General features: G+C 32.2%; 1 protein-coding gene across 1 annotated transcript in view; it reads left to right on the forward strand.

Moving 5' to 3' along the window:
• Nucleotides 1-14504, forward strand: part of LOC129228045 (14-3-3 protein epsilon) — a 38593-nt gene extending 24089 nt beyond the window's left edge. The window contains exons 4-6 of the mRNA XM_054862675.1: nt 5888-6025; nt 6773-6978; nt 12849-14504. Of these exons, the coding sequence (XP_054718650.1) occupies nt 5888-6025; nt 6773-6978; nt 12849-12910 (406 nt within the window). The 3' untranslated portion in view covers nt 12911-14504. The remainder of the gene's footprint in view (nt 1-5887; nt 6026-6772; nt 6979-12848) is intronic.
• Nucleotides 14505-16304: the final 1800 nt, after the last annotated feature.

Raw genomic sequence — 16304 nt, forward strand, 5'->3', positions numbered from 1 at the left:
TTCAGGAAAGGTAAATCTTGTGCAACTAATTTATTACATTTCTATGACAAAGTTACCATGGCTTTGGACAATAAGAAGCCTGTAGATGTTGTTTACATTGATTTTCAAAAAGCTTTCGATAAGGTACCGCATGTTGCTCTACTTAGCAAATTAGCTGATATAGGAATAGGAGGGAAAACTTTCATTTGGGTAAAAAATTGGCTGACCGGAAGGAAACAAAGAGTAGTTGTAAGGGGAAATTATTCTAATTCGAGTGAGGTCTTAAGCGGGGTTCCTCAAGGATCAGTGTTAGGGCCTGTTTTGTTCATTGTCTTTATGAACGGTATTCACAAAAATATTTCTGGGAACATGAATTGTTTTGCTGATGATGTCAAAGTTATGGGGACTGTAGAAAATGAAGAACAAGCAAATCAGCTGCAAGAGGATCTAGATCATATTACGGAGTGGGCTGATAAATGGGGTATGGCTGTTAATGTTGGGAAATGTCAAGTGCTACATTTAGGGCATGGAAATAAGTGTACAAGTTATTATTTGCAAGGTTCAGTCATTAGTCAGGCAGACAAAGTTACTGATCTGGGGGTCCTAATAAGTCAGAATTTAAAGTTTAGCCAACAGTGCAGCATTGCTAGCAACAAAGCCAATAAGATGCTTGGGTTTATCAATAGATCTATTTCAAATAAATCTAAAGAAGTTCTTCTGCCCTTATATAGAAGTTTGATAAGACCCCGTTTGGAGTATGCTGTTCAGTTTTGGTCTCCTTATCTTAAGAAAGACATTAATGTATTGGAAAGGGTTCAAAGGCGGGCTACAAGGCTAACAAGTGGACTTTCCCACTTAGATTATGATTCCAGGCTTAGAAGGCTAAAAATGTACAATCTTGAGCAAAGAAGAGACCGAGGGGACATGATTCAGCTGTTTAAATTTATTAAAACGAAAGATGTTACGGGGCTAAAGTTAAGCACTGAAAACAGGACAAGGGGTCATTGTTTTAAGCTATTTAAATCTCAGGCTAACATGGATATTAGGAAAAATTATTATTTTAGCAGGGTAGTGGAACCTTGGAACAGCTTACCGGAAGAGGTGGTAATGAGCAAAGGAGTAGACAGTTTTAAGAGGGCCATTGATCTTCACTGGGGATTGTAAATTGACTAGAACCAGTCTAACTGGGCCCAGAGCCTGTTGCTGGTCGTCACTTTTGTATTTGTATATTTCAGTTGAATATATGATCAGTTTTTTTTTTTTTTTTTTTTGAGCTGTATTATATACATGCAGGGGAATGTGGGACAATGTGAAGTGGTGAAATATTTACTCTGCTTTTGAACCAATTTCACAAACACTTAAAAATCTTCAAAGTAATGTCCTTGGTCCTCTACACATTTTTTTCAAAGTCTCTGCCATGACTGGTAAGCGTCCTGAAGGCATTTTTGGGGATCTCTCTCAAGGTCTTCGTCACGGCTGATTGAATCTCATCTATGGATGAAAAACGGGCTCCCTTCAGGTCTGCCTTAATCTGAGGAAACAAGAAGATTGTTGGGGCGATGTGAAGACTTGAGGGGGGTTGGGACAGCGTTTTCACCTGGTATTTATCCAGGAACTCACGCACTCGCATCGCGTTGTGGCAAGGCACTTCAGCATGAACTTGGCGCACAGTTTTCTCATCACTAAATCATGAATAACAATGCAAAACACAGCTGTAGATGACATGTTCAGTTCATTGGCAGTATTCTTGATAGTCAATCAACAGTCAAAGTCCAACAATTGATGAACAGGAGCCACGTTGTAGGTTTTGCTTGTAGACAGTCGCCCATAGCATTTTTCGTCTTGAACCTCTTCCTGGCCCTCTCTAAAGGCCTTTAACCACCAAAAACTTGTAAGTAGGACAGTTAAGAGTCCCCGTAAGCCTCACAAATCATTTTGTTAGTCTCTTTAAGAGATTTTGTTGATTTAGCAACAAAATTTTATCACATGCCATTTTTTCCATGACAAGGTCGGAGCGCAGACCATAGAGGTTAGCATTAACTGATGTCCAGCTACTTTCACAGCTCGGAGAACACCAAGACTTTTCCCGGAAAACCTTAGGGTCTCCACTACCTAACCCAAGTCGTTCGATTCCACTCCGACCAATAAAAGCGGCCCGGGAAATTCAATTGCATTACTTTCAGAATACACCTTGTATTTCGTCTATTCTAGTAAAGAAAAAAATTACCTTTGAGAATCAAAGCCTGTGTTAAATATAGAAATTTTTTCCATTTAAATTGCTGCTTTTCAATTTAAACTGCTTTGTTTATTCTGGTGACGAATAAAGGGACCAATCGAAAAATTTTATCTTACTAACAATTGTTGTGAAAAGTTAAAATCAGCATTTTATTTTCATGATTATTTGTTAAAAATCAATATTATAGTATTTATATATTTTTTGTATGAATAAAACAGTGCAGGCTCATTTTAGTCGGAAAATCACAATTATGTCTTAAGTATGTTTTTAACTCTGTTAATAAATTTAAAAAAGAAATCTGTTTTGCAAATTGTATTCAAAGATAATACACAAACTTGGCAAAAAGGAAGGAATTAATGAATATTTTGCTGTAGAAAATGTTACAACCAAATTTAAATCAGAATATTGTTTCCATTTCTAATATTTCTGTTTTTTAGTAGGGGGGGGGGGGGCTAAAAAGATGACAAAAAATCCTTTTATTCAATTTCAGTTCGCTGTGCACAATGTAATGCTAAAAGATACCTACGCAATCACAGGGTTCGTACGCCCTTGAAAAGTGCTTGAAAAAAAAGGTTCATTTTCAAGTGCTTGAAAACCTTGAAAAAGTTTTAAAACCTTGAAAAAGTTTCTTAGTGCTTAAATTCCCTAAAAAATCAACGAATTGTGCTTGGAAGTTTTAAAAAAGTATTTCACCAATGCAATTTTCTGAACATGTGTTCAGTATGTAACATCGCAAAAAATTGCTTCCGTGTTTGGGATTTCAATCCAATGCATCTTGTAAATATTTTGATGTTTTTTACAATCGAAAGATATTTTGACATACGGTACCTTAGATTAGTTTATTTTTGTTTGATTTCATTAATTATAACAAAGAAATTAATTTGGAAACCATGACAACATTGAACTTACTCGGGTTTCGCGGAAAATTGCTCTTGTGTTTGAAATTTCAATCTTTTTGCATCCTGCAAATATTTAAATATTTTGGCTAATCAAATGTTAGTTTCGCATATGCTACCTTAGATTAGTATATTTTTTGTTTAATTTTAATGAAAAACAAATAAATTTATTTCATGGGGAACATGCCACGTCGAACGAACTCAGACTTTGCGAAAAATTGCTTCTCGTGTTTGAAATTTCAATCTTTTTGCATCTTGCAAATATTTAAATGTATTCACTAATCGGATGTTATTTTCATATTTGCTACCGTAGATTAGCATATTTTATGTTTAATTTCGGTAATATATAAGTTTATTTTATGGGAAACATGACAACATTAAACTTAATTCGCGAAAATTTGCTTCCCTTGTTTGAGATTTCAATCCTTTTGCATTTTGCAAATATTTTTCTATTTTTGGCAATTAGTAGTTATTTCGACACTGCTACATCAGATTAGCTTATTTTATTTTTTATTTTAATAACTAAAAAGTTAAAGAATTTATTACCTTGGTCTTGTTTAATTATTTGCTTATTTATTTTTGCAATTTTGAATCATTATCTTTACCTAACTTTTGGTCATAACAGATTTTTTTAAAAAAAATTTAAATTTCAGCAGTTGAGTACCTAACAAATTAATTTAAAGTTTGTATTTTAAATATAAAGTTGATTTATATAATTTTATTTATAAGTACATCATTTTTTTATGTCTGTTAAAATAAATAAGGTGTATAACAGGGTTGGTTGTGTTATGATTATTCACTTGAAATCCAGTAGTGTTCGTTTTTATGCTTTTACCTCCCTATATCTCTAATTTTCCCCTTTTCCTCAAATGTTCAAAATTACTACTTTATTAAGGTTGTGGGTACTTGGAGCTTACTGAAAGAGGCTTTAATCAGCAAAGAAGTAGATAGCTTAAGGAGGGTCATTCATCTTCATTTGGATCTAATAAATTGACCAGTACCAGCCTAGCTAGGCCCAGTGCCTGTTGCTGGTTATCAGCAGGCACTGGGCATGGTATTTCTATGCAGAATATTTTGACTTAATAAACTATTTTATGAATTGTATGCATAGCAAAAGTTATTGTTGTACATATGTATATTCAAGTAATAGGGGTCTTAGTTTTAAAAATTATTCCCCCCCCCCCCTCGCCCCATTTTGCTCTTTGAAACTTTCAGGTAATGAACCTGAATATTATTGCCTTTCTAAATTTAAATTCTAATTTCAACAATAACCCATTTTTTTCCAAAATAAAACTACTTTTGTCATAATATATGTCAACTTCTTGTGAATCTTTTCAATTTCGAAATATGGCTCTATAAATCTGAACTTGCACATTTATTCTCTATTTGCAAGTTAATCAATGAAAGCTGAATAGGCTCAAGTTTGCATTCAGAGTATTTATCACTGCTTAAGCTGCTTTTGTATATTTTGAGGTGTAGAGACTGGACTGTGACATAAACTTTTCTTATTTCCTAATTTTTAAATTTACTCGAGGACAGTTGAAATGCCTTATTGGCTGAACAGCTAATAAATACATACGAATAATTGATTTGCATACTTATAAATGATTTGCAAACCTAATATTTTTAGAACTTAATAGTGCAAACTGAAATAACTTTCTGGGTAGTGTTTTTGTCCTAAACGCCCTTATATTGTAATAAACCACTGTATAGATATTGGAAATAAATATTGAAACCGGGGGGGGGGGGGGGAGTGACTTCAAAAACTCCTCTCTGGCAATGCCATTTAACTTGGGTATTTTAGTTTCTTCCCATAAAAGTTAAAAGCAGTTATGAAAGGTTTTTTTAATTTGCTGATTCTAGAAAATATACAAACCTCTGACTGCTGCAAGCTTTGAAAAACCTCAAAATTAAACCTCTTGGTATCTGCTTCTCTTTATGACCAAACTTTTCAAACATTTTCAGAAAAACTTTCAACGCAGTAGATCTTTCATCAAAGCGTCTCTCGTTGTAGAAAAAGCAATTTTGTTTTCCTATACTTTTTTGTATTATTGCCTTATTTCCATTTGTTTGTAGTAAATGAAATCTGCATACAATATTTTTAGTACAAATTTATGATATTGCCTTGAAAACAAAATTTTTTACCTTGAAAAGTACTTGAAAAGTGCTTGAATTTTTTTCTGCCTAAAGGGTATGAACCCTGAATCACTTTCCATGTGCAAACAAAAAATAGACAACAAGGGCTGAAACGCTAGGAAAATGTTATATTCAAACAATGTGTATTTCTCAGTTTGATAATCTATTACTTTAATTTTGGTTGACTGTATCAGTTTTATTACATTTTTGTTGATGTTAGGATTTTGGGAAGTGGCAGTTATAAATGTGAGGTAAATCAACCTGTATTGGACCTTGAAATTGTGTAAAGCAAGAAATAAAAAAATATATCAAATATTTTTTTAATATATATATTTCTGATGAATATTATTTTTTTTAAATTTGTTTTGATAAAATATTTTTTTTCCTGTTTTGGTATTTTTTAAAATTTTGCCGTGGGCTGTAGGTTGTGTTTCCCGGATCTAGCTACTATGAGTTTTGCTTTGTTCACTATTGTTGATACTCTATCGATAACAAATTCTTACGTAATGTATCATTTCTCAGTTGATTTATGTGACGTATTTCTTTGATCTTGAAGATCTTTTGCCTCAGAGTTTTGGTTTGAATTTCAGTACTTGATCATTCAATCTTCTAAGAAAGTAAATTTGTTTCCTTTTTATAGGAAAGGTGACTATCATCGATACTTGGCAGAATTTGCAACCGGAAATGACAGGAAGGAAGCCGCAGAAAACAGTTTAGTTGCTTATAAGGCTGCCAGTGATATTGCGATGACAGAATTGCCCCCAACACATCCAATCAGGTAAGTTTTTCATTCAAAGTGTGAAGGAATTTTCTTTTTGAACTACAAAAATCAAATTTATTTAGCTGAAACAATCTCTCTCATCACTTCAATGTCTTCAAGTTTTAGTAAAGTAATTTAAAGAGCTAAATTATAATATTTTTCCTTGTCTAATGTTACGAATAAAAAATTTATTGCTACTATTGAAGTTTCGAACATTTTTTTTCCTTTCCACCTCACAAAAACAGGTTTTGGTGTAATCATTTTGCTGTTGAGAGCTGAACCAAAAAGTGATGATTCAGTTTTTTTTAATTTGGTTTTCTATTAAAGTCTATATTTGCAGCCTTTAAGTGTATCGACTATATACGTAGCCCAAAAATGCTGCTAAGATTTTTTTTCTCCGATGTTGACAGTTGTACAATGTCTCTTGCTTAAAACATTTTGTTATGTCACTTGTGTATGATGCATATTTAGTTTTCCTCAGGTAAGTAAAGTGCAGATATTTTAAATTTATTATAATGTTAAAGGTATGTTCTGTTCAATTTACTGTACAGAATAAAGAATATGATGGTTTAGAGAATATTCTGAATAGTAAAAAAAAAATAATTAATGGGATTTATCTACAAAATGAAAAATTAACAGATAATTTGTCAAATATTGTTTTTGATAGATAGTAAATTTAGAATTAATTAGCTTATAATGAATAAAATTTAAAAGTACAATGAAGATTTTGAAATTTTTCCACCTAATTGTCATTTTGTTATGCAGGCTTGGTCTTGCCCTAAATTTCTCAGTGTTTTATTTTGAAATTCTGAATGCTCCTGACCGTGCATGTCGCTTAGCGAAGGCTGCTTTTGATGATGCAATTGCAGAGCTGGATACGTTAAGTGAAGAAAGCTACAAAGACTCTACGCTAATAATGCAGCTCCTACGAGACAATTTGACTCTCTGGACATCAGATATGCAACTTGATGGTATGCTTTCTAATTAAAATTTTTGTTGTCAAACTGAAATATTTTAATTTTTGTTAAATTTATTTCAATTAAATTGCAATCCTTTTTAATTAAATTTCAATCCATTGTATTGTAAATTTATGAAAGTTGATCTTATGTCACTTAAGTTATATTTATTTGTAATGACATCTCCTACCTATTGTAAGAGTTTTCTTTTATTAAACTTCCAATGGGTCCTTGAAAGTGCTTTATTTTAATAAGTTGTTACAAAGGGCCCTTTAAAATTCTTTATTTTGAGCCAAAAATCGAATTTTCTGGATAAAAGTTTTTTTTTTTTTTCTTTTCTTTCCAAGTAAGTCCTTAAAAGATGAAAAAATGTCTTTTCTTTTTTCCCAAATATCTCTTAAATTTCAAAGCCAGTTGTTTATTTATTTCACTGAAACTTGATATTTTACTGAATTACTAAAGAAAACTGCCCAACTTTGTTAATGTTTTGATTTTTTCTCAAAATTAATATTACATTTTTTAAAGATTTCCTTGCTTCTGTTTCCTTAGTTTTATTTATTTATTTTTTTTTTAAGTGATCATATGTTTTTATTTGTGCAGGAAAACTGCCTGTTAAGGTTTTAATTTGATTAAACAGTTAATTTGGTTATTGCGAACTTACCAGCTTTTATGAATTTGCAAGAGTGCCAAGTACTCATCATTTTGCAGAGCTTCTTTACAATAGCAGAATTTCTGCCAAAAAAAAAAGGGTTTTGCTTTGCATGTCGTATTTGTTAGAAAATTTTAAAATTCAATTTTTGTAACTACGTTACTTCAAATTTTCAAGCACTTGAAAATGAAATACATTTTCCCAAGTACTTTTCATTTTTTTAAGGAAGGAATCATGCAATTTTGGTTCATCCCAAGAACATGGAGGCCCTAAGCTATTGCCTGCCTTGCCTATATGTAAATCTGGCCCTGGCTAATGTCCTTTTCATTCCACTTAGTTAAAATTTTCTCATCTTTTGCATTTTCAAATCTGTTATTGAGATTGCCTGAAACCAGATTTAAATCCTGATTGTAGATTAAGTAAGAAAATCTGATTTCCCCAGAACCTGATGTTTTAACATTCTAGGTGGGGGAAAAGAATAAGTGCTGCTATACATGACAGTAAACACCATCTAGTAAAAAACAATTTCTGTCACTTTTTACCTAAGTGGCATCATATTTGTATAGAATTACTTTGTTTTTTAAAACTACCAATTTTCGTAAATTTTGCATTTTTTCCCCTGTTATTGCCACTGTCCTGGTTATAAAATACCATCTTGCTGACAAAATGACCAACCCTAATTTTTATGTATATATATAGCTGTCGAGTAAACTGTTTTTCGCGTAATTTCACTTTTTTAAATTTTTTTCTAAAAAGTCGATTTTTGGGAAAATCTGAACTGAAGAAAGACTTATTTAAGACTTTCCCTTAATTTCTGTCTATAAATGATTTCACAATTTGACCATCATCTCCTAATTTTGTTACCAAGCATCACTCTTCACCCCCCTCCTCGTCACATTTTGCGCTATTATTCATTAACATTCCCATTAAGACTTGATGTCACACTTCCTGTTACCCCCTGCCCCCTCAAAGTGACATCAGTTGTGGACAGCCCTGTAACTAAATTTCATCAATAGCCCGTTTTGTGACATTTCTGAAAACTTACCAACATCAAACATGTTGGTAGGATAGTTCAGTTTATAGAAGAATTCTCAACTCAAAGAAACACAACTCATTTTCTCTAGTGGACTGTATTTTTTATTTGCGGCTTCTCTAAGCGCACACTCCTCACAGTCTCTTCTAACATACAAACAGTCAACTGAAAACTTTCTCAATGTAGGTGGCGCAGTGGTACGCGTGCAGGAGCAACATACCGCCCCCCTTGACATGTTACAAACATTCTATGATATATATTACTACTCTCAAGTAACAATATACATGATCAAAATTCACTGTTATTCAATTAGTAAATATTCACATTTACCATTATTGCTGCACAGTTCACAATTAAACTCAGATTATATTTAAAATATTGTATAATACTCAGAACACAATGAGCAAACAACTCAATAAAGCAACCAATAATTATACCAATAAGCACAATAATAATTTCAATTACTCTTAGAAATGTACAATTAATAAATGTAAGGTGTGTAATTTGCTATTTTGGCATAAGCATCAGACAGACCTTAGAAATGGACCTTTTGAAGGTTCCACTTTGAGTTTTCACTAACACAACTCTTATTTTGCCATCTTTACCAGAATAAACATCAATAATTCTACCCAGAGGCCATGTAGTAATCGGAAATTTTCCTCCACAATAATAATGAGGTCTCCGATCTTAACATTATTTTTATCAAATCTCTACTTATTCCGTTGTTGTAACTCATTTAAGTAACTACGGTGCCATCGCTTCCAAATTGATTATACAATTTTTGTCCCTTTTTGCCACTTATCAAGTTGATTTTCTCTTAAATTAGTCAAATCAGGCTCAACCACTGAGGTAATAGGCCTTCCAATTAGAAAATGCGATGGCGTTAAAACATTTAAGTCCTCTATATCTGTTGATAACGGAACCAGTGGCCTCGAGTTCAAAATTCCTTCAATCTGGATAAGTACCGTGAAGAATTCTTCATAGGTTAATTTTAAATTACCCACAACTCTTTTTAAGTAGTACTTAAGAGATTTGACACCTACCTCCCATATGCCTCCGAAATTCAGAGCTCTAGGTGGAAGAAATTTCCAACTTATTCCTTCATTTAAAAGGTACCCTGCAAGGGTTTCACTAGGATTCTTCACCATATCATTCAAACGCTTTAACTCTCTATTTGCACCAACGAAATTTGTACCGTTATCTGAAAATATTTTCTGGGGCTTACCTCTTCTGGATACAAATCGTTTAAGTGTTGCAATGAATGCGTCTGAAGATAAGTCTGTAACTATATCTAAATGCACTGCTCGTGTCGAAAAACAAATAAACAAACACACATAAATTTTATTAGTACCTTTCCTCTGTCCTTTATATTTTATATAGAAATGCCCACAAAAGTCAACTCCACAGATATTAAATGGGAAGTTTTGTGTTACCCGTTCTTCTTGTAAGTCTCCCATTAATTGCTCAACGATTTTTGGGTTTGCTTTAAAACATACAACACAGTTGTGTACAATTTTTCTACACATTTCTACCATTAAGTATCCAAAATTGTTGCCTTATTTGATGTAGTAAGGCTTGAGGCTGCATGTAAATATTTTTGATGGAAATACTCCACAATCCAATGAGTTAATTTATGTTTCGGAATAAAACACTTTTGATACATTTTTTGGGGGATTTCGATACTTTTGAAAATTACCCGAATTCTCACTCAGGTGTTTACCTCGCAAGGTAAAATATAAATCTGCTTCTTTACCCATCTCTAAGGGATCGAACCACTTATCTGCTTGCCGTATAGATATGTGCGACGCTGTTTCTTTATCTAGGGTTTCAAACAGTTTATCTGAAACTATAAGCTTGTTCAGGGACTTAAAATTAGAAACATCTTAATTTAAAATAATATTCAAAATTTGTAGCTAATCGCGACGCGAATTGAACATGCGACTCATTTAGACTGCGCGCCTTTTTAAACTGTTCTAAGGACATTTGGATCATTTTTATAAGCTTCGCTGCTTTTGATCAGTTGATTTAGCATATATATATACAGTAGTTTTTTCATTTGTGTCAATATTTAACTCAGCAGCTATGTGCCTTAAATCCTCTTTTATCGCTCCTTTAAACATTTTGAACTCGATGCAAATTTGCAATTAATAATCAAAAAGAATGTCAAAATTCACGTACCTGTGAATTTATAGAGACTGATAACTTTTCAGTCCGTTTGGCACACTCTCGTCTCTAGCAAAGCTCACAAATTGTCCAGTCAAATCACTTAAAACTCACATAGGTATCCATAGGTATGGATGTTCTAGGGTCGCTCGGACCACATGGTAGGATAGCTCAGTTTATAGAAGAATTCTCAACTCAAAAGAAACACAACTCATTTTCTCTAGTGGACTGTATTTTTTATTTGCGGCGTCTCTAAGTGCACACTCCTCACAGTCTCTTCTAACATACAAACAGTCAACTGAAAACTTTCTCAATTTAGGTGGCGCCGTGGTACACGCGCAGGCGCAACACATGTGCTTCATCAAAAATTACCTGCAGTGTTCGAGATTTCAATCCATTTTTCATCTTCAAATTGATGCAACTATTCTGAAAGTTGAAAGCTATTTTAACCTTCGATTATTAAAAAATTGTCTCTGTCGTCAAATTAGCATGAATTTTTTTTTACCCATAACCCTGTTGCTTTGTGGTAGCCCTATGCTTATAGGGCAAATAGATATTTCCCCACTCTTGTTGACTTATGCAAAGGAAAAACATTTCTATCATGGGAATTTGTGCTAAATATCACACCAATGGTTAGCCAATTTTCACATTATCAATCTTTCCAAATGAAGTCAAATAGCAAAAATCAGTTTATACGTAGATCTTCTGTACAAACAATATTCTTGTAAAAAGTTTATTAAAGTTGCCTTGACCTTGGACCCATTAGAAATATATAAGTTCAAACTATTAAATGAACAAACTGTAAATGCTGCAAAAGTTTGTTTTTTGGGATTAGCTTATGGTTACAGCAAATGCAGGTATAGCTGAGAACTGAGTTCTTTGAAATCAAAATAGTGTCCCAGAAATATTTACCCTTGGAATCAAAAATTCTTTCATTTATAGCAGTTCCTGCGAAAACTTCACTCAATCGTACTGCAATGTGAGATGACATTCTACATTAAATTTGTAATTTTACTAACCCTACAAAACCTCAACAATAAAAACTAATGCAAGAATTTTAATTCACAAATGCTCGAGCAAGAAATGGCAGCACATACTGTCTGATCATGGATTGTATGGAAAGACAAATATCCGTTTTACAGCCGGAAATGGACGAATATTATTTTTTACAGATGTCAGCTTTTGCAGAAGCAGTCTCATTCAAATGAGCGGAATACGCACATCAAATTTTTACTTTTCCCCCTTATTCACATAGATTAGTCTTATCTGGACGTTTGAAAATTCCATGCAATCAGTGGTTGGACAGTATTATTCAGCTATTGCTTCTGGCTTCTCTTTTTTCTAATCAATTTTAACTCCTTCAGATTTCTAAATGCATGCGTGGAAACAGGGACATACCGGTCTTGAGTTATACAACATTACATACGTACATACAGACATCACGAGAAAACTCATTGTAATTTACTTGGGAATCGTCAAAATGGATATTTCTTGTGTCTGTACATTCTTAGGCACTTATCCACGTGTGGTCAAATCGAAAAAGAACTCTACATTCATTCGGGGGAGAGTAAAAAGGAAATTAAGGTTGATTTTTGAGTGAACTTTTTTCGCGAGTACAATATTTCCTTTTTTGTAAAAGGAAGTAAAAATATGAAAGGACCTGCAGATAATCTGACCCCTGATGATTGGGAGTTTACTGTACTTAAATTTGGAAAACATGGAGCAGCAGGTTAATTAGCGTTACTATTTGAAAGTGGTTGGTTTGCCTTGTATTGCCATCTCCAGAAAGCTGAACTTAATTTTTTATGAATTTCAATTATAGAGATCGCAACTTCAATACAAACTTCATCTGCTTGGAGCTATCTCTAAAAATCATTGAAATGGTATAAAATTTTGCCCCATTTTTTTCCAAATGCACTGAAACCAAATGGGAGGGCATGTTTCAAAATTTTCACTTTCGAAGTTTTGGACCACTCTACGCACACAAATTCTGAAATTGTTGGAGCTTTTTTTTTAATATGGTGAATTTTATATCTGCAGGTGAAGGTGGTGAACAGAAAGAAGCAGCAGCTCAAGAAGTTGAAGATCAGGATGTTTCTTAAGAATGACTGATTTTTTTATCGTCTCCAATAACACTTGACAAGAACTTGTGAAAAGACTGTTTGTATTGCATTGGTTGCCCTGTAGAAATTTCCTTTTGCTCATCTTGTGAATATCCTGTTCATTTTACTTATAATTGCTCCTTACTAGAAGCCTAGCTATTATCCATTTTATGATTGCCTTTACACTTGAAAATCTATTATATAGCTCTCTGTGGTTTGGAGCCTGCAAAGGAAAACTTCTGCAAATCACATTTTTTAATGTCTCAAGCATTATCACTAGATCTTTTTAACATAAAATAACAAAAAATTAAAAATTATGTTTTCACAGATTTGCTCCAAACATGTACCAGTTTGGTAACAGCATGCGAGTATTGTATTCAAGTGTAGTTTATATATGAATCTCTATAGATTACTATTTGATTTTGTTCGAAGTGATAGATAATTTTTTAATATCCTCGAGATGAACATAAATAAAACATAGAATGCTACATGTGCATCTTAAGTTTTGGTAAATAAATTCAGCTTTTGGACCAAAACCAATTTCAATGCATGCCGCATTTTCCCTCCATTCCAAAAAGGTAACACTATTATTAACTATGAATTTATACAAAAAAAAAAGTCTTTCTTCCAAAATTAGCTGGCATTCCATTTTTTCCCTGCTGTTTTTGAATTGTGTCATTCTTTGTAAGTTTTTTAAATGTAGTCTTGTTAAGAACATGAAAGGATAATGCAATGATGTGGTTTTCACACAGATGGATTATATTATAGATGTACCAAATTATTTCTTCTATTATTGTGAAGTGTTTTGAATATATTTCTGGATATGACTGAGAATGTACTTACTGATACTCGGAGTTTCTACGTTGTCATCAAGTTTTTAAAATTGATGATTTCTTTTTCTCTCTAGAAGGGCAGTAATTTGCAATTTGGGGACTGAACACTTGTAAATTATGTTCCACTGCCATCATTGCATCATACTATGCTTTGTGGTCATAGTTCCAGCATGTAAAAATGTATTTATTTTTAATCTGAGCTTTATCTCTGTTTTTCTTTCAAACTTCTACTTTTCTATGAAATGCTAATTTTTATTATGCCTTGCTTTACTATGCCCCATGTGCTCCTTTTAGACCTGTGTGGTCATTTTAGGGCAATTACATTTGATGGATACCATCAATTTCTATCATTGATGCACTGTAGTATGTTTACGTATGTGCTGTGTATCTGTCTTATTTAAAAACAATAATAAAAGCTGTTTCAGTAGTAAAGTTTTTTGTACATTTGTGCATTATTTGAATTTTATCTTTATAAAAATATTCTTATTGGCTATTTAATTGCAAATTGTTTTAAACATTGTGACTGATGTAATGAAGAAATAAACTGGAGACCCGATGAAAAATCTGTATGAATTTATCTGTACTTAGTACACTATCACTAAAATACAGAAAAATGTTGCTTGTGCATAGTTGACTATATTAGCACATTCAAGTTCTTTTAAAAGAATTGAAATTTGTTACCAACAAACAAATATCTTTTTCAGTAATCTGTTTTATTGCGCAAAATGTAAAGATTTGAAGATTAAAAACTTCGTGATGCAGTCCGTTGATTTTTTTTTGTGTGTGATTGTTTCATATTTTGCACAAGGTTTACTTTTTTGTTCCGGTGTCCTAAATTTCTAATTTTTTCATTGCTTTTTAGTAAAAAATAATGGGTGATATAAGTACTGCTGAAATATATATGGCGTAAGATATACTTATAAACCTTGATGCAGGGGTGGGAAATCTGCACCAAACTGTACCAGTTTTCAGATTCTGATACAAAACGCCCGAATTCGCGATTTTTGCCCCAAAAATAAGATTTTATTATTCAAAAACATTCACGACAAGAAAAAAAAAGCTGTTTCATTCTTTTTTGTCATTAAAAGCTAAAAAAAAGTACATAAGTAAAAGTGGGGTAAAGAATTGCTTATATTCGCCGAAAATTGCGTGCTATGCTTTAAGTTTCAATCCTTTTGCATCCTGTAAATTTTTAAACAATTTTGAAAAGTGGAAGTCGTTTTCACCTGTGTTACTTTAAATTGGCTTATTTTATTTCTTATTTTATAATTTTATGTTTTGGAATGAAATTTAGATGTAGAGGAATGTGGGGGAAGAGTGAAATGGCGAAATATTTACTCTGGCGTGATCTATCTAGTAATATTTTAACTATGTAGTAACATATGTAGTCTACTGCAGTCAAAAAAAAATTAAGTCTGAAAATCAAAGAATACGATGATACAAGCCATTTTCAAAAATTGATATTCACATTGTAATGTTTTGTAAGTCAAAAATTAGTTTTGCCATTATAAAATGATAAAGTTCTTGAAATTAACATTTTAAATAATGATTTATACCTACTAATTATTTGGTGCAGTATTTATTTTCTTAATATTATGTTTATTTATATTTTAAATGCTTTGTACAGTAAGTCAAGTGCATGCTGAGCAAAGCGTATGGGCCTCGCAAACTAGTGAAATAGTTTTTCATTTACTTATACAATCCTTTATCAAATCACTTACATATTCATTCATTATTTCCATTACCATCCTTCTTTTAATAATTCCCTTATTCATTCATTTACTATTCTTTTTTTACTTCACAATTTTATTCCTTCATTTACTTTTTCTCATATAGTAACTTATTTATTCGTTTATTGTTTCCTTTTCATTAACTCAGTTATTCTTTTCTTTAATTTTACTCATTTATTTGATCAATATCTTTGACAAGAAAATAGAAAATATTTCATTGGAAAAAAACTATTATATTTCACTTTTGCCCCCATAAAGGTATAAAAACTTTTATTACTTCTAAGTAAATCTTTAATTTATGCGGTTTTTAAACTTTTTTTTTTTTTTTTTCAAATCTTTCCATTGAAATGTTTTTTGCGCCTAAAAACTTGAGTTTTCAAGTCGGCTAATCAATTCAAAAAAAAAAAAAAAAAAATTAACAAAGTGAATCTCCATCTTTATGCTCTCCTTCCTCTGTTCTTTTTTTCTTTTATGATAATTAGAAGCTGCCTTATAAATATGTTTTTGAAGGTTTTTTTTTTCTCTCTAGCTTTGTATGTAATAAATATACAAAAAGCATTTTTGAATTGGGATCCTTTAGTTGTCAGTGTCATGTAATGCAAATATTTGTCAATAAATATGACAAATGTTTGCAACAACTGCTAAGAAACAACTCTGTGGCTGTTCGCCAAAAGTTGATGGGTCTAATTTGTCATCTTTTCAGGACAGTGAAAAAAGTAGAGTTATCAATGATGCAGAATTTTATGAAAGTTTTAATTACATCATCTTTGGTAGTTCACATGTTTTCCGCTTAACAAATTCTGGCATAGAAAAAGACCACTATAAACACAA

This window comes from Uloborus diversus, chromosome 8 (assembly GCF_026930045.1).
Source record: "Uloborus diversus isolate 005 chromosome 8, Udiv.v.3.1, whole genome shotgun sequence".
Taxonomy (NCBI): Eukaryota; Metazoa; Arthropoda; class Arachnida; order Araneae; family Uloboridae; genus Uloborus; species Uloborus diversus.